At 39.4% G+C, this 21,132-nt stretch overlaps 4 protein-coding genes across 12 annotated transcripts; 3 read left to right on the forward strand and 1 right to left on the reverse strand.

Moving 5' to 3' along the window:
• Window positions 1-653: 653 nt before the first annotated feature.
• Window positions 654-4,640, forward strand: LOC127757159 (protein TRIGALACTOSYLDIACYLGLYCEROL 2, chloroplastic). The gene is made up of 5 exons (XM_052282603.1): window positions 654-1,375; window positions 2,394-2,723; window positions 3,547-3,662; window positions 3,926-4,016; window positions 4,127-4,640. The coding sequence occupies exons 1-5, from the start codon at window positions 893-895 to the stop codon at window positions 4,217-4,219; spliced, it is 1,113 nt and encodes a 370-aa protein (XP_052138563.1). The 5' UTR covers window positions 654-892; the 3' UTR covers window positions 4,220-4,640.
• A 92-nt stretch (window positions 4,641-4,732) lies between these two features.
• Window positions 4,733-6,978, forward strand: LOC127757169 (outer envelope pore protein 16, chloroplastic-like). 3 transcript variants are annotated; one of them, XM_052282630.1, is made up of 6 exons: window positions 4,733-5,032; window positions 5,121-5,172; window positions 5,451-5,482; window positions 5,655-5,688; window positions 5,998-6,065; window positions 6,461-6,978. In XM_052282630.1, the coding sequence occupies exons 1-6, from the start codon at window positions 4,919-4,921 to the stop codon at window positions 6,551-6,553; spliced, it is 393 nt and encodes a 130-aa protein (XP_052138590.1). In that variant the 5' UTR covers window positions 4,733-4,918; the 3' UTR covers window positions 6,554-6,978. The 3 variants fall into 3 exon arrangements, with proteins under 3 accessions (XP_052138590.1, XP_052138574.1, XP_052138584.1); XM_052282614.1 differs by having other exon boundaries at window positions 6,526-6,978; XM_052282624.1 differs by lacking the exon at window positions 5,998-6,065.
• Window positions 6,979-7,806: 828 nt separating this feature from the next.
• On the forward strand, window positions 7,807-8,523 carry LOC127762750 (metallothionein-like protein 2B). The gene is made up of 3 exons (XM_052287234.1): window positions 7,807-7,985; window positions 8,050-8,115; window positions 8,226-8,523. Exons 1-3 carry the CDS (start codon window positions 7,921-7,923, stop codon window positions 8,335-8,337), a joined length of 243 nt encoding a protein of 80 aa, XP_052143194.1. The 5' UTR covers window positions 7,807-7,920; the 3' UTR covers window positions 8,338-8,523.
• Window positions 8,524-9,449: 926 nt separating this feature from the next.
• Window positions 9,450-19,268, reverse strand: LOC127776095 (uncharacterized). Of its 7 annotated transcripts, none has more exons than XM_052302471.1 (19): window positions 18,901-19,268; window positions 18,723-18,802; window positions 18,580-18,630; window positions 17,985-18,491; window positions 17,590-17,844; window positions 17,165-17,230; window positions 16,560-16,736; window positions 15,902-15,953; window positions 15,533-15,820; window positions 14,918-15,028; window positions 14,493-14,681; window positions 13,609-13,884; window positions 12,455-13,063; window positions 11,171-11,679; window positions 11,010-11,070; window positions 10,867-10,935; window positions 10,469-10,669; window positions 9,881-9,930; window positions 9,450-9,770 (listed from the first exon to the last, which is right to left on the reverse strand). In XM_052302471.1, the coding sequence occupies exons 1-17, from the start codon at window positions 19,132-19,134 to the stop codon at window positions 10,586-10,588; spliced, it is 3,618 nt and encodes a 1,205-aa protein (XP_052158431.1). In that variant the 5' UTR covers window positions 19,135-19,268; the 3' UTR covers window positions 9,450-9,770; window positions 9,881-9,930; window positions 10,469-10,585. The 7 variants fall into 7 exon arrangements, with proteins under 7 accessions (XP_052158431.1, XP_052158414.1, XP_052158407.1 ...); XM_052302454.1 differs by having other exon boundaries at window positions 9,881-9,966; XM_052302447.1 differs by having other exon boundaries at window positions 9,881-10,047.
• Between the last annotated feature and the right edge of the window lie 1,864 nt (window positions 19,269-21,132).

A 21,132-nucleotide genomic window follows, 5' to 3' on the forward strand; every position in this document is an offset into this window, starting at 1 on the left:
TTGTGTTTTGAATTGCTAGGAATACCAAAGTTGTTAGTATCAGGATTCTAGGCAGTATCCTTAAAGTAGTATCAAATCGTAGAATTGTATCGTAGTATTGTAATACTATTATATATAACCATTCTTTTTTTTTAAAAAAAGTAGAGTAATAATATATATAGAGTGTGAAGCATGGGCACAAGCAAAAACAAAGAGGGAAAAAAACCACGTGGAACATGTGCACATGGTGATGCAACAAACAGTAACTATACTGGAGACAATAACAAATAGTCCTTGTTTTGTTGGAGGAGAAGAGACGACCTTGCTATAACAACGGAGAGATTAAAAGTAACACCTCCGCCGCACCTATAGCCAGTGGGTTAAAACCGTTATTCAATCCACCACGTTGTCAAATCGTACATGTTTGATCTATAACCGAGAAAACCAGTGTAACCCGCTTGTACTGATTTGGTTTTGGTTGCTGGGTTGGATGGTTTGCAATGAACAAACCTAAATTCGATGGCTCCTAGAGCGTTGACAATATCTAAATTTGTATACAAAAGTTGATTTATTTTAGAACAGATGAGTTAATACACAAGGTTAACCAATATATTTTCTTTCACCAAGACATATTTTCTAAAATAGTAATAGTAAAAATAATGTGAAATCTTGTGTAAAGGTTTGGAGGAGTGTGTGGTGGAGGTGATGTGATGTGATTAGTTGACGAGACGGGGAGGGGCGTCCAGCCAAAGAGGATCGAATCGCCATCAGCCACCGCCGCCGCCGCCGGAGACCTCCGATCCGCCGCCTCCAATCGCCGACGATGGAACCGCTCAATCATCCAAGGTGACGCATCGGCATCGCCTCTTCCAATCCCCCTATTCATCCATCCACTAAATTCGTCATCATCGCCATGGCCACCACCAAATCCTTTCTCCCTCCCCCATTCATCGCCCTCTCTTCGAACCCTCGTCCCACCACCCTCGCTCCCACTCCCAATCCCAGGCCCCGCCGCCGCAATTCCCTCGCTATCTGCTCCGCCTCCGCCTCGGGCGACCCTTCTCCCCCACCCGAGGCCGAGGGCGGCGGCAACCCGCTCCTCGCGCTATGGCGCCGCACGCTCCACCCCCTGGGTGACTACGGCTTCGGCAAGCGCAGCGTCTGGGAGGGCGGCGTCGGCCTCTTCATGGTCTCCGGGGCCGCGCTGCTCGCCCTCGCCCTCGCCTGGCTCCGGGGATTCCAGCTCCGCGCCCGCTTCCGCAAGTACCAAGCCGTCTTCGAGTTCACCCAGGCCTGCGGGATTTGCGTCGGCACCCCCGTCCGCATCCGCGGTGTCACCGTCGGCAACGTCGTCCGCGTCGACTCTTCCCTCAAGAGCATCGATGCTTATGTTGAGGTACCCCCTACTTACACCATCCTCTTCCTTTTTTATGCATCCTTTTGCATTCCTTCAACAAACCAAAATGGAAGATGGCAGATCTAGTACATGCACCATAGGACTACTTCTTATCACCTTACTTATATTACTCTCATACAATTGGCACTCAAACCATGTAACTTGTCAAAATGGCAATGCATATTCTTGTGTTTAATTTTAACGCATTTTCTTGCTAACTGCTTCGCCTTCTTTCTAATTATCAACTGAAATTTGATGCTAACCTAATCAATCAGAATCAAATGACTGCTTCACGCATGTCAAATTCTATGCAGATATATGCCATTTTCTTCTAAAGAAGATTGCCATTGCTTACTGATGCTGAAATTAATTGCATCTAGAGTAGTTTTTTTTTTTCTAAAAAAAATATTGGATCTAGAGTAGTTAGTTGCTCAAATTTTGTTCATTTGGAAAAGCTGAGATCTTTACTCTTGCTGGCTAGTTTATTTTAACCTGGCTGTGTAGCCACTCGATTTACCTAAGCTGGTAATCTGAACAGCAAATTCCTGGTATTGTAACTTGTCATGATTCATGATTCATGGATGGGAGGGGTCATGTCCTCCTTTTAGATGCTTAGAGTTTTCCACTACTCACTTACTCAGACTTCACATTTTCAATATAAAGTTGGTGTTGCAGGTGTGCGACTTATTTGAAAGCAAGACTTTGCATTGACTTTGCCCTAAATGCCTATTAATTCATAGAACAACTTTCTGAAAAGAATCCATGGTTTAGTTTGTGCAATGCAATGTGTCATTAATTTGCATTTATGCTGTTTCACTAAGCTTCAGGGCTCATTGGTTCTCTTACGGATACTTTCCAGTTACACAAATAGGTTGAGTTTACCTTTCAATCATCACTCCTTTTAGTAAGTTGGGCAACAAGAGCACCTTCATTTTGGTCTTGCCTATTGTCTACATATGTGCATTTCTTACTGTATAATTCCCCCTGGGCTGAATATTTGCTATCTCTTGTATGATAGGTTGAAGATGATAAAATTATTGTGCCCCGCAATTCAGTGGTTGAGGTGAATCAGTCTGGTCTTCTAATGGAGACACTGATTGATATAACACCAAAAGATCCACTCCCTACACCTTCAGTTGGTCCTCTTGACCCAGACTGTTCCAAAGAAGGTTTAATTCTCTGTGACAAAGAGAGGATGAAAGGACAACAAGGAGTAAGCTTAGACGCACTGGTAGGAATATTTACTCGTCTAGGAAGAGATATGGAGGAAATTGGTGTTCACAAAAGCTACAAGTTGGCTGAAAAAGTAGCATCTATAATGGAAGAAGCGCAGCCTCTTCTTTCACGGGTACATTTTTCTCACCGTTCTGCTTTTGTATATAGTTTCCATATCCGGAGAAATATTTATAATTTGTCCTATTTAGTTAATCAGATCTCTTTGCAACCTTTTTTTTTCTCACTGCCACTCAATAAGATTTCATGGTTCATATGCTTTACCCCTATGTGAAATTTTCGTAACCATGCTTGGAAGTGCAACAGCGTTTCCTGATCCTGTGTACCTTTTAAATATTGAAAAGAGTGGTTACTCTGGCAGTTAGTACCACTGGAGTCTCATCCTTTATACCTGACAGTTTTTCCTAACATGTCAATGTATCATGCATATGAAGCCATAAATCATGTAATTATCGTGATTATTACTTGCAAATAAATTTTCAGCCTTCATTCATTTGTTTTCATGCCTTTATGTACAACTCAACTATTGGCATGTTTTTTTTTTATGTCTTGTATATGGTTCAAATTGGTTGTGTACCAAAGTATATGATCTATTTGTGTATGATATACCAAGAAAAAAATGATCCATCCTGTCCATACTTAAGTCAGACGTTGGTTGACCACTGAATGTTCCAGGGTATGGTCAATTTTTGTTCTATCACATAGCTGCACTGGTTGGCATGCATGTAGCACTGTCAAGAGAGGGGACCTCCATTTAGGGGGGATATGTTGTTAGGTTTCTTGTTTATGTCACATGCTTCTGAGAAAGAAAAAAAAAGGTTGTGGGTGGTACTTCCTCCATATGTGCAGCTCTGCCGAATCCTTTTTTTTTGGGTGCAAAATCGAAAAATGTTCCTGAATAGTAGTACTCATCCATTTAAATGTTAGTGATGGAACAGATTGAAGCATTAGCTGAAGAAATTCAACCTCTGCTTTCTGAGGTTCGTGATAGTGATCTGGTGAAGGATGTCGAGATTATAGCTAAAGGTCTGGCTGATGCATCCGGTGATTTAAGGTACTTCTGGAAAGCATTGTGGCCTAATACATATTATTTATACAACTATGAGTTATAACATCTTGCTTGAGGTAAGTCATGATAAGTAATGATATAAATTGGAGAATTTGATATAAACCATCAAGCTATGACTTTCTTATTATGAAAGAGTCTACAAGATTATACTAGTATTCAAATAGACCTCTCTAAATATACACTGCATCATATTATATAATGTACCAAAGATAAATGTGATGATAAACTTTTCTTGTGCTACCCTGCAGAAGGCTGAAGTCTTCCATGCTTACCCCTGAGAACACCGATCTTATTAAGCAGTCTATTTTCACCCTTATCTTTACTCTGAAGAATATTGAGGTTTGCATATATATACTCTTATAACTTTCTTTAGGTCAGTTTTGGTTATTTCTCAGTCAGATCATCAGACTGAAATGTATTTGCTGTACCCGTCCTTGGTTACTTCGCAGAGTATCAGCTCAGACATCTCTGGTTTCACCGGTGACGACGCGACAAGGCGGAACATCAAGCTGCTTATCAAGTCACTTAGCAGACTGTTGTGATTGCTCAGGAATAACACGGGGGAGCTTTCTCCATTGGGAAGCGCTGATACAGGAATTTGCTATTAGTGTAGCATTTCTTGAAAAAAGGAAGAAAATGAGAGGAAAGCGCAGGTTGAGAATGAGATTAGAAAGAGGTCATTTGGAGAGAGGGGAACCAAGTTTTTGAATAGTGGAATTATAGTCTCTGGTTTTGTTTTCCAAGTTTCCTGCATTCCCGGATATTATTAAAACAAGAAAAGCACGGGGAAATGTGTAAATCTCCGTTAGTTGTGTAGGGCATCTTCTTAATTTGTTTTGTTTTTTTTTTTTGGGAGGCAGTGTAGGCCGGTTTTTGTTTGATATTGTGATGTTTCATTCTTGTGCCCTTGCGCAAAGGTAACCAGCAAGGAATGCATAAATACATGAAAACTTTGTTGTCTGAGTGAACCATCTTGTTGTGTATGGGAGTCCCATGTGTTGCGTATTACTCCTACTTGTGTGCCCAGAAACAGAAAGAATTGCGTGGGATATGGACTATGCGAGAGAGAGAGAGAGAGAGAGAGTGCAGAGGAAGGGAATTGAAGAGGTAAGCGATCCCGGGCGGAAGGTGTGCAGTGCATGCCGGAGTTGGCGACTGCTTCAACTTAATTGGCTGGCTATATTATTTGTGATTGTATACACAATAGAAGACGACGAGATCGATCGAGCAACGAACAGCATATGGCTCACAGCGGCTTCTCCGGCAGCCTGACGTCGCCGAGGTTCGACCTCACCGTCGACATGGGCCATCCCTTCCTCAACCGCACTGTCGACGGCTTCCTCAAGATTGGCGCTGTACATAATACATCTCTCTCTCTCTCTCTCAATTAATCTCTGCATCTTATGTATTATCTTTTATTTAATCGAATAATAATCGATGCAGGTTGGGGCTTGCAAGGTCGCTGCCGAAGAGACCTTCGAGTGCCTTCACAGAGGTCTCAACTTTACTTCATCTGCTGCATATATAATTTCCCTATCATCGTGTTCATTTCTCTCTCATCCAAAAGGGACAAAGACACACCAGAGACAACATGAATCTCTCCTGTGGCCATCATTTCTACCCACCATATTTGTTTTTAATGTTGTCACTCTCCTTCTCTATTAATACATAAGCTTTTACCCCTTTTCAAATATATAATTCACCCACTGAATAATGCACTTTCAGAGTTAGTGCTCCATGCTATTTTGACTTTTGACCTGTTTCTTTCTGCAGGGGACGTCTCAAAGCACAAAGTTGAGAGTGCAGTAAGTATATATAAATACACTCACATTTCCATAGCTTTGCATCCGTTATTCCATTTTCTCTCTATCTGCTGTTCCATCAAGGACAGTTTCTTCAGAAATGAAGTTACTGTTTCCCCACCTAATACTGCTATACTCCTGCTGATCTTGCGCTCCTGAATTTATATGTATGTAGCTCAAGAAAATGTGCAAGGAAGGCGCATATTGGGGTATAATTAAATAATCAACTCATCTGCATATATAATCTCCTACTTCCTCCGTTTCACAATGTAAGACTTTTTAGCATTGCCCATATTCATTTAGATGTTAATGAATCTAGACATATGTATGTGTTTAGTTTCATTAACGTCTATATGTATATGAGCAATGCTAGAAAGTCTTACATTGTGAAACGGAGGGAGTACTTGATTTTCTATTAACTCAGCTTTGCTCAAAACTAACAAAATACTACTGTCAACGTACTCAAGCGCATGTGTTGTATTTTTGTTAATCTAACAATGGAAGAAACAAATATTCAGGTACTATTGCGGGTGTATATGTGGGCATGGAGTATGGAATCGAAAGAATCCGTGGTCACAGGGACTGGGTAATATACGCATATGGTGTTTGATTAATTTGGTCGGAGTAAATCTCAAAATACTTGGACCAAACTATCGCAAAGCTACAAATTTAATGTTGTGCATCACAAAACTATAAATTTAATGACTTGTACCACGAAACTACAGATTTTGTAATAAACTTATCAAAGAACTACAGATTTTAAAGTTTAAATCAATAGCCCTGTTGTTTTTCTGAAAGTTACAAAAGCTACAGTTTTATAATAAAATTGATGTTAAATTTGTAGTTTGGTGATAATTTAGTACTAAATCTGGCAGACGCACTCTTAGGTATATAGTTTTGTGATAGTTTGATTAAAGCATCTGTAGTTTTGGAAAATGTACTCATCTGTTCATGAATATATACTGGCTGCTGTCTGTGCAGTGTACACGATCGATCTGGATGTTAACTTGCATTTCCTTGGGATGTGTGTGTATGCAATTGAGCAGAAGAACGCGATGGTTGGAGGCGCCGTAACAGGAGCACTGGTGTCTGCGGCGAGCAACAGCCACAGGCAGAACGTGGTGAAGAACGCCATCACTGGGGGAGCCATCGCAACCGCTGCAGAGTTCCTCAATTACCTTACCTGAAGTCTGCATACTACTTGTTGTTGATCTGTGCCCCCAAGAAGAATTACACTCTACTCTTACTTGTTGGAAAAAAATAGTATTAGCAACCACGCATATGCAAATTTTAATGCAGTAATAATAAGAGATGGATCGATCGTTTTCCAGCTCTTGTATATGTGACTGGCCCTGCTTTATGTGTGTAGTGTTAATTTCAGCTTTAGCAGTACGTGATTAGTGATGGACAATAATTGTCGCAGACGTATCTATCAATTGCTCCTGTTGTGTGATGCTTTAACTGTTGGAATCAAAGTTGCGTTGCCTTTGTTGTTATGAGGAGGAATATATATGTTGGGGCAGGAAAAGAATGGAGGAGAGATCGTTCTCCATATCCTTATCATCGGCCTCGTCACTGCTCGCAGTTTAACTTTTTGGTGATGCGAGCGATGGTCAGCCATATATATACTCCCATGCTGCATGCTAGTAATCAATATACGCCTTGTAAAAGTAAACGATCGTCTAGTAATTGCAATATCATAGGGGTAGCCATTGACAGAGATCTACATAGATAGAGGGGGAACAAGAATTGACACTCCACAGATGCTCCACTCATTCACCTTTACTAATTTATATCTTTTGATGTTTGATCGATCGATCGATCCGTCCGTCGGTGTCTCGACGAATAAAAACTGCAAATCGAACTGTATGTATATAATATAGCGTCGTAAATTAAATTAAATCGAACTGAATACTACATGTTGAAGCAAGAATTAATTCAACTAAAAGATTTAGTTTTTCCGGTTGCAATATTTGTGAAATTAATTGAAGAAATTAAGAAGAAAACTGGAGAGATATATATATGGATGAGACAAAATGAGATGAGACGCATGGTGGTCCCTCGGATGATGGCGTCCGTTCCTTATTTCCATTCCATGGCAGCTGCTATCGCTATCTAGTGCGCGCGGCATCTCCAATCCCATCCATTCTAGCAGTCGATCTAGCTACTACTGAGTATTGTTTTTTCTTCTTTTTACTACTGTTGATTATTCTGCAACTGCAGTTAGATGCTTGCTACTCCTACATCGATCTCTCTCGCGCGGGCGTATGCATTGCATTCACTACTGATGATCCGTGGGTGTAGTGTGGGTGGCTATAAATAGGGCAGGGTGCGGTTGCCATTGCTCCTCAGGCCAGCAACTGAGAAGCTCCATACAAGTAAGCAGCAGCTAGTTGCCGACAAGGCCAGAGAAGGAAGAAGAAGCTCTCATCATCATCACCATGTCGTGCTGCGGTGGCAACTGCGGATGCGGCTCCAGCTGCCAGTGCGGCAACGGCTGCGGCGGGTACGTATATTACATGCAGATCGATCGATCGATGCAATTCAAACTTGACGATCGATATATGCAGATGCAAGTACTCTGAGGTGGAACCCACGACCACGACCACCTTCCTTGCCGATGCAACCAACAAGGGGTACGTACGTATACCCATGCTTGATTAATTATACATACTCCGATCGATAGATTTTATATAAGTATGAACACTATATATCCATTACATGGGCAATGCATGATCGATTGCAGGTCTGGTGCTGCTTCCGGAGGATCAGAGATGGGGGCGGAGAACGGCAGCTGCGGCTGCAACACCTGCAAGTGCGGCACCAGCTGCGGCTGCTCCTGCTGCAACTGCAACTAGAAGAAACTTATCTCCATCCAATTCATCACCTGATCAACGAGCTACCAGTACCACTACATATGCCATGTACTAGCTACCTAGCTTGCATGCAAGTCCTTAATTTGCTGCTAGCTAGCTAGCTAGCTACCTTAGCGTCTCATGTATGTCATGTTGCCGCCTGGCCCCTAAATAAAATTCCTTACATAATCGCAAAATCTTATTTATATACATTTTCTTTGTCTTAACTATATACTATACTCCTGCCGCATGCAAGCAGAGGCTATATATGATCGAGAGAGTACGTAATTCTAATCCTACCATCTTATTAATTCATATTAACTTGGCTGCTTATATACTTCTGTAACCTCGATCTCAAAAACAAGTGAAACAAGCTGAGCCTAATATTGAGAAACTGAATTACTGCACGCAAAAGTTCAGCGCCAGACAGGTATTGATGATGCATATCCTCTGCGGTATAACGGTTGCTACTGCCTCTGCAGTATTACAGGGGATCCCTGTTGGACAGGCAAAGGGAATGCACCCTGACCATTGCTGCTTGTGCTACCTCCCTGGAGCAAAGGATAATTAATAGAGGATGCTTGTATGAGTTGAATCATATAGGAATTTTTTCCCCTCTCTTCTAAGATAGCCCTTTGAAATAAAATTGGACACCATTTGATGCCTTCTTCGAAACAGAGGAATTTAACAAAAAATTGAAGAAAATAAACTGTCTCATGTGAAAACCCTTTAGGATGGCTCGATACAAGGAGAATGTGAAGGGAAGTTAGAATAAGTTTAACTTATTGGAAAATTTTCTTTGACTATATCTCTCATTTGATTCATATGTTTTTCCTACGATTTCATCCAAACTGACATTCATGAAATACCTCCTTTTTAATATATATATATATATATATATATATATATATATATATATATATATATATATATATATATATATATATATATATATTGCCGTTGACTTTTTCATACATTTGACCATTCGTCTTATTCAATATTTTTTACAAACAAACAAAAATACAAGTCATTCTTAAAGAAATGTTAATGATAAATCAAGCCACAACAAAATAAATATTAATTACAATTTTTTTAATTAGACGAATGATCAAATATATCTCAAAAAGTGCGACACATGTGTGCATAATACTAGCAACTAACAAAATGGTAGCAGTAAATTTTACACTCCATATTGTACAAGAGATGTACTATTCAATTACCATAAGCAAAATTTTTCTGTTTCACCCTACGCATTTACAATGTTAACTCTCAATACGAATCTAAGAATCACAAGTTAATTTTCCCAAAAAAAAAGAAGAAAACAATAATAAGTTGTCTGGAAGTTCACTGATATCTGCAAGGTTTGGTTTCTTCCAGGTAGCAAATAACACTAGCATGCAAACATGTACACCCTTGTTACTTTCGTTGGAACAACGCTGCAAATAAACACACATACTATTATTGATCCCAGCATCCCTCTCAAAAACTTGCGCTGGCTCAATCTTAATGGTTGGCTACAAAATTGCAGAGTCGCATTTATGCGCACCTCGTCCAAACTTAGTCATACTTCATTGAGGTAGCCACAACGCTTAGATCCTGTAATCAGCTTGCAGGTGACAGGTGATTCAGATCCTATAATAAACAATTAAGAACTTCAGAGGCATGTGCATGCATCCGGACGAAGGAATTTACACCATGCACTTGCACTAATATCTGTAGTTATTTTCAAAACCATTAGTAACCTCATAAAGTACACCATGCCAAGTTCTACGGTTCTAATACAAGCAGATCAACACAGGCAAGTCAACTGCAGATACAATATGTCAATATCAATATATGGGGCAGTTAAAACAGGTTGTTTATCTCCAAAATCCACTGCAAGGATTGAAGAAGCATTGTGCTGCAGTATGTAAAAAGTATTGACAGACTGGACATGTGTCAATAAATGTTCGGCCTAAACAGGACATGTGTGCATCTTATTTCTTATTTCCACTAACATTGCAAAGCACTGAAGAAATAATGTGAATTTCCATATGTAAGATAAAAGTGGTGAGAGGTCATCCAAAAGGTGTTATGCAAATTCACAGGAACTGCAGCCAGAAGCTAGTTTGTGATGAAGTTTAGCTGCACACACCTTTTCATAGTTTGGAGCAGAGGAACACAGCCACAGATTATTATACTGCAATGAGCATAGTTGAAAGTACCAATTCTAGCCCATGCTTCTATCCACAGAAATAGCACATTCGAGTGATTATTGAACTCCTAGATCGTTTGACAACTGCAGTATCCCACGCATTTGAAGGTATGGGTTCTCCAGCAGTTTTTCATTGTTACACTGGCAACAATGTAAATAACATGTCAGTACCGACATAATTGAGATATCAGATATGCATGAAATGAAACCTCCTACGACACTTGAAGCACCTGGCGTGAAACCAGAAACTAATCTAGATAAACCGATGCATATGGATGGCATTCATGTAATACTTCAAATTTCACCCCCATAATGAGATAGGAAAAAAGAGGCTCCACCTGTTGAGCTTTTGAGATGAGACTTTGAAGCATCCGTTGGTAGGTATCTGGCTCTTCTGTCATCATTCTCTGTGCATATAATTTTTATCAATCAAAGTGGACCAGAACTATAAGCAAACAATCAACAATTGTGATAGGCATACCTTCAAGAGAAAAGCAGCAGAATAATATGCCACCCTTGAGTCTGTATCATCTAGAAGACCCCTGTTGGTGTTGATTAATTAAGGGGCAAACATCATCATCATGTGTTAGCTACACATACAACACATTATGTAACTAATCTATGTAGAATAGAAAAGATTACCTGAAGAATTCATTGCCTTCTACTTCCTTAAGAGCTTCCTGGTCAGCTGTGCATTTACCAATCAAGAGTAAAAGAAGCGCTGCTCGAATATCTGACGTAGCACCAGGGAGATTGCCTCTACCTGTGCTACCAACAGCAATACCCAATGCAATATCATCGCTAGCTGCCCCTTCAAGTTGCATCAATGGCCAGAAAAACAATGAAGTTGGTACGCGTGCTACAAGCTGCATAGGAGCTATCGCAAGGCCTCTCAGAAGTAGTGCTGCCATTGATGTCTCGGAGAGTAAAGTGGTTTGAGCAGTTTGATTCACGCCTATGTCTTGCAATGTCTCACTCCTGCAAAAGTTCTTGTTTCCAACAGTTTGATGCGACGCAAGAGTTTCCAGATGGCTCTCGATGTTCTTAGTTGTACAACCAAAAAGTTGACCAAGGGATTGAAGCCCACCCATATGCATCACATTTGAAGATGGCAGTCTCAGACATAATTGAGAAAACAACATGTCACACATCTGCATGAGGAAACTACAGATCAGAGGATAGAACTCGATAATACTAGTTTGTTTAAACAGCTCATTCCACAGCGCACCACAGAGGTAACTGACTTTAAGCAGTTAATAAGGGCGAGGAGAAACAAAATTAGCTAATTTCATTTTTATTTAAAACAAAAGTTGAACTTGAAAAATTTTTAGATTGGTTACGATTAGCTGTATCTTCATGATTCTTCATCCAAATCCTTCTCAGTAGTTCTTATATGCCAGAATATTGGCTGTAAGAATCTAATTTTAACTGCAAAATAAGCTAATCAACCGAGCAGGTATGTTGCTGCCAAATGCTACTGACAAAATATGGCCACCACTTAAAAAAGAAAGAAAGAATATAATTAGGAATCATCTAACAACAGAAAAAAAAAAAGTACTAGCTTGACAAACAGAAACTGCAAGCTCGGGAGGAGGTTTGACCATTCTAAATTCAAACTTTATGAGCAGCAATCAATAACATGGAACAGCAAAATAATCAATAAGCATTATAATATTACTCATACGTCTAAAAAAAACTGATTCCCTTCTGCAAACTTTTATAAGTTAACTTTTTTATCTTGAGTTCCTAAGGATTCTTGGGAGGTGCCAAGAGGTTTAAAAGATTAACATTAGGTGGTATCAGTACCTATTGGTGCCTCCCAAGTACCGGGAAAAACACTTAAGTTTTAAGGAGGAAACTGCTACATACACTACCAATTATGGCTTGTACCATAAGTGCCAATTGCACTCATGTGAAAGTAATCACCTTTAAGATGTTAATATGGTCTGTCTCATTATTTTGGACCACAAGCAACAAAGCACTGTTCATAATATCTATAACTGCAAAAGCTTTGTCCAGGCGATGTTTGCTATGATCAGCAACTGTGTGCTCTTGCATGTCATTGTCATCTAATAATAATTTGCAACGCATCAAAAATTTGTCCAGAACATATAGAAATCCCCATCTAATGAAGTTATGTTTTGACTTCAGAAGCCCACATAGCAGACAAACAGGCAATGAAACTTCTGAGGATGACAAATCTTGGCTTCCGGCAACTTCAATTTCGTCTTGGAGCTTTTGGATTTTAGACCATATAGAACCATCTGTTTCCTCACTGATTTCTGAAAGGAGCAATTCAACTAACCAAACATATCCATGATGCCTATATGATGAAATCTGCGAGTTAAGAAGTGAGTGCAAAGTAGCCCAGCAAAGCCTTGCTCTAAGTGCAACATCAGCATCTTCATGTCCATCTCTAATGCTGCTGAAACACTTGTAAGATTTTGTTACTTGGATCATATAAGCAAACTCAGTGTCAATCCTAGAAAATGTGCTGACTGTTCCATCAAGTTTCCTGATAACCTTGTCCAGAAGCTACAAATATTGAGAATCAATCAGAATAAACACATAAATAGATTTTTTTTTAAAAAAAAAATAATGTGCTGCTTCAAGTTCGTCGCCAACACTGTCCCTAGTCCTTACTTTATACAGAATAAAACATCCTTACTTTATACAGAAGAAAACATTAACATACTACAATATTAATATACAGAAGAGAAGTATATTGCATTGTCGTGTCAATTACACAAATGAAGTCCAACAAACAGAAGAAACGTGCATAGCAGCAATCTGCAATACCAGGTAATTCAAATAGCATGGGGATTTTATTTGTTGGCATCAACTGTTGCTTTTTAGGTGCAATTGTGCATGTATATGGATCATTATTTGTTGAAATCACATAATAGAGTTGATTTTAGAAGCTATGAAGATTGTGGATACAGTTTCCCATTACACACAATTGTGCATATTTGTGGTTTAGTGACATGAAATAGAAACTCAACAAAAGTGTTGTAATGTCTACTCTTAGCTTCTTAAGCGTGCAACATATATTAGTAACACACAAGTCAAAAGCATAATACCACATTCAACTGCTCATATTCTGTTGACTGTGACAAAGCTGATGATATAGCTTTTCTCAGCATGTCTCCAACGCCTTCAACACCGTGCTTCACAGAAATATAGAAGGCCTCTGGAGCATCAGCACATGCAAGAAGGGAAGCAAGGGGCTGAGCATCATCATAAGTGTAGGTCGAAAGGCCGCCAGCCAAGAATGTTTCATTTATTTGATGCAATACATAGTCAAATAGAACAAAGAACAAATCCCGCTTCTCCTCCCTTGAGTTGGCTCGTGAATACTGCAAATGAAAAGGTATATGCATAAACATCTCTTTGTTAATGACTCTGCATAAAATGTAGTGATGCAACTGAATGAAAAACACCACAAACATAAACCTCTTAATGAAGTCCGAGAACAATACTATCATGATTATTAGAAAGGGATATTGAGCTGAATTATTGTTTCATAAAGACATGTAGGTTCGAGAGAGAGCGCAGACCATTGGCAGGCCCATAAATCAATTATGATTCCTTGCTTCTTACTGTTTACTACTACCTCCGTCCCAAAATATAAAGTGTTAGGGTTGGACATGGGTATTAAGAAAGTTGCTGGAATTAAAAAATGGTGGAAGGTTGTGATTGGTTGAGAAGAGATATGCAGGAAATTTGAATGGTGGAAGACTGTGATTGGTTGAGAAGAGATGTAGGTAGAGAAGTTGCTATATTTTGGGACAAGTTTGAAGGCTAGAAGTAGTTATATTTTGGGACGGAGGGAGTAGTAATTTGTGCACAACTAAGACACTAATAGTAGAATATCCAGTCAAATAGACAGAAAGCTCGCTAATCAAAAAGCCATATATAAAGCAGCATAGGCCATCTACACATAGGAAAAGAGTATAAAACTAACCTCGAGACAGATATAGTCAACTCCACCAACGCGATCTATCTGGTCAGGAAGAAAATGTGTATCAATGGCACCGTTTGGAGCTCCATCAGATACTTGATACAACATATTTGTCAGCATGCAAATAAGTTTGCTGTGCACTACTTTTGCCCACGAATGCTCCACACTTATCTCAAGAAGAGTCTTGATTACCTATATATGGTAAAAAAAGATGCAAATAGTTATATCCTCCTCAAAAAGAGATAATTTACTGACAGAAATTAGTTGAAACTACATAGCATATGTGTTCATACATTTGCTTTTGCAACTCCAAGATTAACAAACAGTAATCCACATTTTTACATAACCTAAAAGGCATGTGAGTAATTGGACTAAGAAAATGCTGCTAGTCAAGAGAGAGAAATTTTGAAGAAAGTATGTTTTCTTACCCTTATGTCCAGACCTCCAAGTCTACTTCTAATGATTTTTCCTCCATCACATACAAAATAAAATAGACAGCTCAAAGCTGATGCCCATACAATCTCTTGCCGCTCCTCCATCTACGAAACCAAGAATAGCAAACAGAGCCACATGTGATATGTATCAGCATACTACAAAATTGAGCATCCCGTAGAAAAACATAAAGACAAATGGAACAGAACAACAAATAATCAATTCACTCAGAGTTAACCAGTTTCCATAGGAAGCAAACTGGTAGAAGCACCAGCACATAATCATCAGTTGCAAATTACTTGGGCATAAAAGTAGACTCAATTTGAAGTAGCTTAATACTACCTCCATATTTTAATGTATGACGCCGTTGACTTTTTGTCTAACATTTGACCATTCGTCTTATTCAAAAAAATTATGTAATTATCATTTATTTTATTGTGACTTGATTTGTCATTAAATGTTCTTTAAGCATGACATAAATATTTTCATATTTGCACAAAAATTTTGAATAAAACGAATGGTCAAACGTTGGTCGAAAAGTCAACGGCGTCATACATTAAAATACGGAGGGAGTATATGATAAAATCAATATTCTATCGAGTGACAATCACCTGAACAAGGAGAAGAAGAACCTCAAACATTATTTTCAGAAGCCACGACTCAAACTGATCAATAGCAGGACTAACCCTCTGCTCTTGTTCAGATTCTGTAGCCCTCTGTTCATCCATACTTGATCCATATTCGTTGTTCATATAAGAATGATTCACAGTTTCACTTTTCTCAATAAGTGGTGCATTCTCAACTATCATAGGCTCCAGCAGGTGTGCATGAATCCCAAGGTTTAGTATCAGATCAAATGCCTTTGTCCTGGCAGGAGATTTTTGAGAGCTCAACATACCCTAAAAAGCATATAAATGTTAGTGATATAATCACACAATCCCTTTTGGGCCACTGTCTAACTGTCATGCAAAGTAGAACACCTCAAGCATATATAGTGTTAGAGGGGCAGCGGCCTCCGAGTCCATCATATACCTGGACCAAAGAAAATAAAGGAAATCATTTAAGCCCTCAGAGAATATGCACAGCATAAGATACATGAAAAAGATATCTGCACAGCAGAAACTTCGCAAATTGGTAAAGGGATTTAAATAAATGGTTTCAAAGGCTGTAGGGGAAAAAAGAGGCTACATCAGGCTTACAGTAAGAGTTGGGCAGGATCAAGATAATCTCAACTATTTTAACTGAGATGTGTTCATATTTACTCAGAAATATCGATATCTACACTGTGTATCTCCTGAAGTAGCTCACAACATTACTATGTACACAAAGGAACAGCAATTAATTACTTGAACTACTAATTCAATGGGAGCGAGATACAAGTATGTGTTTTATACTCTAAATGCTGCCTCAACTATAAAAATATTTTATTCAGGTAATAAATGATTCATTGAGACATGATATAAGAATAAGTAATGGTGCCAACAATTGAGCTATCAGTAAAAGCCCTAAAAGAAACTACGCAGCCACACTATCAAGGATTCCGGTGTAAATGAAATACATCACGAACATTTACAGGTGTGTGAATGGAGGACAATGAAACAAAACAAAATGAAATGAATAGGGTGTAATGTTATTTACATGTCGATAACAAGTTTGATAAGGACACTGAATGCCACATCTGCTGAAGGTTGGCGACTCTGGGTGGTCAATCTTGATGGAGCACTGAACTGATTTGAGTTTGAAGTTGTTTCTGAGCAAACTTCAGCTATGACTTCGGAAATTTCGGCAGGGTTCAATTTTAAAGGTTGCTGCTCACTGGTAAAAGTGGGTAACACAATAAGCAAGACATTCAAGCGCATTGTTAAACATGACCATAAAAAATAGATAAAGAGACAAAACTCATATTCAAGAACAGTTATATATATCTCAAACGAGTACTGTTGATTTATAGAAGAACATCATATCATCTACAATTAATATGGCAAATTGATATAGGGGCAGAGAGAGAGAGAGAGAGAGAGAGAGAGAGAGAGTCATTTGACAAAATATAATTTGTGTCTCCATAGGTTTGTCAATTAAGCACTGGTTGTTTCTTCTTTTCATTGTCTACATCAATCTGTATGTCTGTAATATAAACACTTACAGTTCAATTTCTGTAATGCAACACTGAAACCGGCCTTATATAAGCATTTCAAATGCTGCCCTGGATTATGTAGAGTGAATAAATGAAACAAGAAAAGTACCTGTAGTGCCTATACTGAAAAAGGGGACGTGCTCGAGGCTGGAAAGTATTTGCAGGTATGTTCATCCTACATAAGAAGTAGATGGTCCCATAGATAAGAAATTGTCATTTATCGTTGATTTCAAAAAAAACATAAACATTATGTCCAATAACTGGTTTAGTGATGACGATTTTACTCATAAGGACATATACATAAAACAATTAGTATACACCACTGGTGTCAAAAGCAATAATCCCAAAAAGAATTATAATTACAACCAGAAACGTTCAGCAAATTTTCCAGGGTAAATTCTTGAAGAGCATCGATATGTCAAGGGGTCTTCTTTTCAAGAAAAAAAAAGAAATGAAAATAGAATGTAAAGCAGTGTGAATATGTTTCATGCAAACTGATGCAGAGACATCTATACATCACTTTAAAAAACCTACCAAACTTGATTAGGGCCTGATTTCATGCGTTTTGAGGCAGTTATTGCTTTCAAGTGACTCTGTGATGATGCAAAAGTACTTGCTGTAGAAGTTGAAGGTTGCAACAGATCAATATCAGGAAAGTCCTGGATAAAAGAATATTTCCATTGTTGATCATTAATCTTCGCCTCCATATCTCCAACTAGAAGAGCTGCAGCACCAACTTCAAGAAAACCCTGTGTATGAAAATCTTGAAGGTCCGCAAAATCATTGCTGCTGATAAAGGAAGAAGTCAGTGTTCCTAAATCTGTATATTTTTTTTATTAGTCGGTGTGGTCTATTTTCACAAGGGAACTAGTAGAGGGAAACATTCCAGTCAACCTAATCAAACCAAGTAATAAGCACAAAAGAAGTACCTTTCTTTGGTAGAAGCCGATGCTTGTCTTTCACCATATACATGCCATCGCCAGTTTAAAATGTCAAAGGATATATATTTGGTATCATCGGCAGGCTCTCCCCCATCAGCTTTTTCAGTTGCTAATGATATTAAATCTGAAGGGGCATGTGATTCCTTTGATTCAACAAGATCCATGTTGGTAATAGCTTCTGGAGTCAACTGAGAAACTAAGGACTTGTTGAAAAAGGAAGAAAGTGAGGGGAGGGATTGTTTTGTAGAGGTTGGTGCAACAGAGTGGCCAATGGGTTGGAAGGACAACTTTGGGATATGCCTGGCAACTAATGAGCGGACGTAGTTCAAAGACTTGACAAGAGATGGTGAAGCAAAGTTGGTTATTGGTGGAGCAGCAACAGAGGAATGTGGCGAAGCTGATGATGATCTCTGAGTTCCCAATGGTTCGCATTTTGCTATGGTATTTGCGCAAAAGAGATCGATTTGGCGTAGAGTTTGCACCCTTGGGGTGTACCTGATTAAAGAGTGAATAAAGTGTTTCAGTGTTTTAGGTGTGAAGAATTAGAAGAGAGAGAGAGAGTGAGAAATGAGAATGAGCTTACCTGATAAGATAAGTCTTTAACAAGGAGACACATTTAGGGACAACTGCGGGGCTGGTTCAAAAGAAACGAGGCGGATATTGTAAGGGAATAGATAGAAGCATTAAATTAAATAAAAAAGGAAAGGAAGAAGGGTGAAAGCATACCTACGATCTCTTTCAGCAAGAGCATGGTCGATGAGGACATTGTAAGCCATATCAATGGTTGATGGGTTGGCGATATAATCCTGGCAGCAGGAACAGCAGAAGATTAAAAGTAAGAAGGGTGGAGAGAGAGAGAGAGAGAGAGAGAGAGAGAGAGAGAGGGAGTAGTTGTTATTATTACCCGGAGGGTTCTGGAGGCCTCGGCGGGGGCAGAGGAAGCGGCGGGTGGCGGGGCATGGGTGTGGGTGTGGGGAGCGGGAGGAGAGAGGCAGTCGGCGACGGCGCGGCGGAGCGGCTCGGGAGGCTTGCGGGCGGAGGAGAAGGAAATGGAAGCGGCGAGGGAGACGGATCGCGGTGGCCGGTGAGGGGGCAGCTGCCTCCCCACCCGCTTCGACTCCTGGACCTGGACCGCCATCTCGGATCTCTGATGCCCTAGATAGCCTCGCCCTAACTGCCGCCGACGCCGACGCCGACGCCCGTCGGAGCTCGCCGGAGCTCCGTCGCCTGGGATCCCTCGATCGATTGTGAATTTTGTGACAGTGTAGGGTTACTAGGTTAGGACCTGTCACCACCAACAAGACGACCACCACATCTATATGTGGGCCTTCCCTTCTCCAAAAAGGAGGCCCAAAACACGTCGTCTCGTTCGGCCCAATAGGCCTAATGTAAACAGCATACAAGGTCTAAGTCTTCATGGGCTGGCTCGGTCCTTAGGCCGATCATAGGTCCGTCCCTGTTCAAGTCATCGGAGTATTTTTTTTTTTTACTCCTACTAATATTGTTACTCCTATTACTGAAGGCTAATATCTCGAGCCAAACAACATTGTCCATCCTCTCTCTAAACAGCACTGCACCCAAAGACGCTACAGGGACAGTTTCCTTCGAAGTCCCGACCTTATAAACCTTCTAATTAAAAACACTTGAAAACAGTATAAAATTAAAGATACATATTAATCTGCAATCAATATAGAACGGTTAACATACAACTATATTTTTTATTATGGCTACGATTAAACATACAAGTGATCCATCGGCTACGATTAGAAATAACAGTGCTCTTCTTTTATAGATGATGTGGCTCAACGTATCTTGAGTAAATGGATCTAACTATATATGAATACTACACAACAGAACTACTCCCTCCGTTTCGAAATGTTTGACACCATTGACTTTTTAGCACATGTTTGACCGTTTGTCTTATTCAAAAACTTTTGTGAGATTTGTAAAATTATATGTCTACATAAAAATATATTTAACAATGAATCAAATGATAGGAAAAGAATTAATAATTACTTAAATTTTTTGAATGAGACGAATGGTCAAACATGTGATAAAAAGTCAATGGCGTCAAACATTTCGAAACGGAGGGAGTATAAATCAAGGTCTTAATTTCTGGAGAAAAAGAACGGTTTAAAACTCTAGTCAGTATTTTTTTCCCCCCTTCTTCATTTTATATGCATGTTCAGAGTTCACTATCCGGACTAAAAATGAGTATATATAGTCCAGACTGTAAATGAGCCCATATAATCAGCTGAAATTAGCTGGTACTGCTAGCAGCTTGTGTTACTTTCAACTATACAATTCAATGATAATTACATGCATGTCGAATGCTGATTGCCTAACCTGTCGCCGGGCAGCATCTATCACCTACACCATCAAAGATTCAGTCTCAAACTCTGAAACCTCTGAAAGCGATCCAAAAGGCTGCAGGCGAAGAATGAAGATCAAGCAAGCTACTCCAATTACTAATAGGTTAACTTGTAACTGTCATGACTGCGTATATACTGTCAACTTGCATTGTTCTAGTATTTCTGCACTTGTTGATCTATCGCCCGCTGACGAAAAACGAAATTGCTAGTCATTAACACGTAGAGCGCTACGTCATCGTCGCATCCATACTATAATATCAGTATTTTCTTTTAATCGTCCTTTCTTGAGTCAAAGCAGCAACAATTAATAAAGTAAAACTGATGACCAGTATGAGTATTATTAAGAGTCCTTAGAAGTTGGATCTTAGATGCAACTACTCTGCTTATGCCTGCTGTGATCGATTGATCGATACGCGTCTTATGTTTAAAATGAAAACTGGCCATCACATGCATTAGCTACTTGGTCTATTACATTCATTCATTCATCCAGGCCATGTGTGTGCAATGGAAGGATATTAGCTTAGCTAGCTAGGTGTCATGTTAAAAACAAGAGTACAATGACCTTTCACCCTGTACAGCAAGGCGACTAGCTAACTATCTGCCTTCTTCACATACAAACAGATGCATCTGGTAGTATGTTGCGTCAAGAAACTGAATTTAAGCCCTGTACTGTAATTCAGAAAAACTTATATACGCATACATACAGTCCAAATCATTTCACTGCCAGCTTGTTCATCAGTTTAATTAATTACTCCATATATCCA

Source organism: Oryza glaberrima, chromosome 1 (genome assembly GCF_000147395.1).
Source record: "Oryza glaberrima chromosome 1, OglaRS2, whole genome shotgun sequence".
Classification (NCBI taxonomy): Eukaryota; Viridiplantae; Streptophyta; class Magnoliopsida; order Poales; family Poaceae; genus Oryza; species Oryza glaberrima.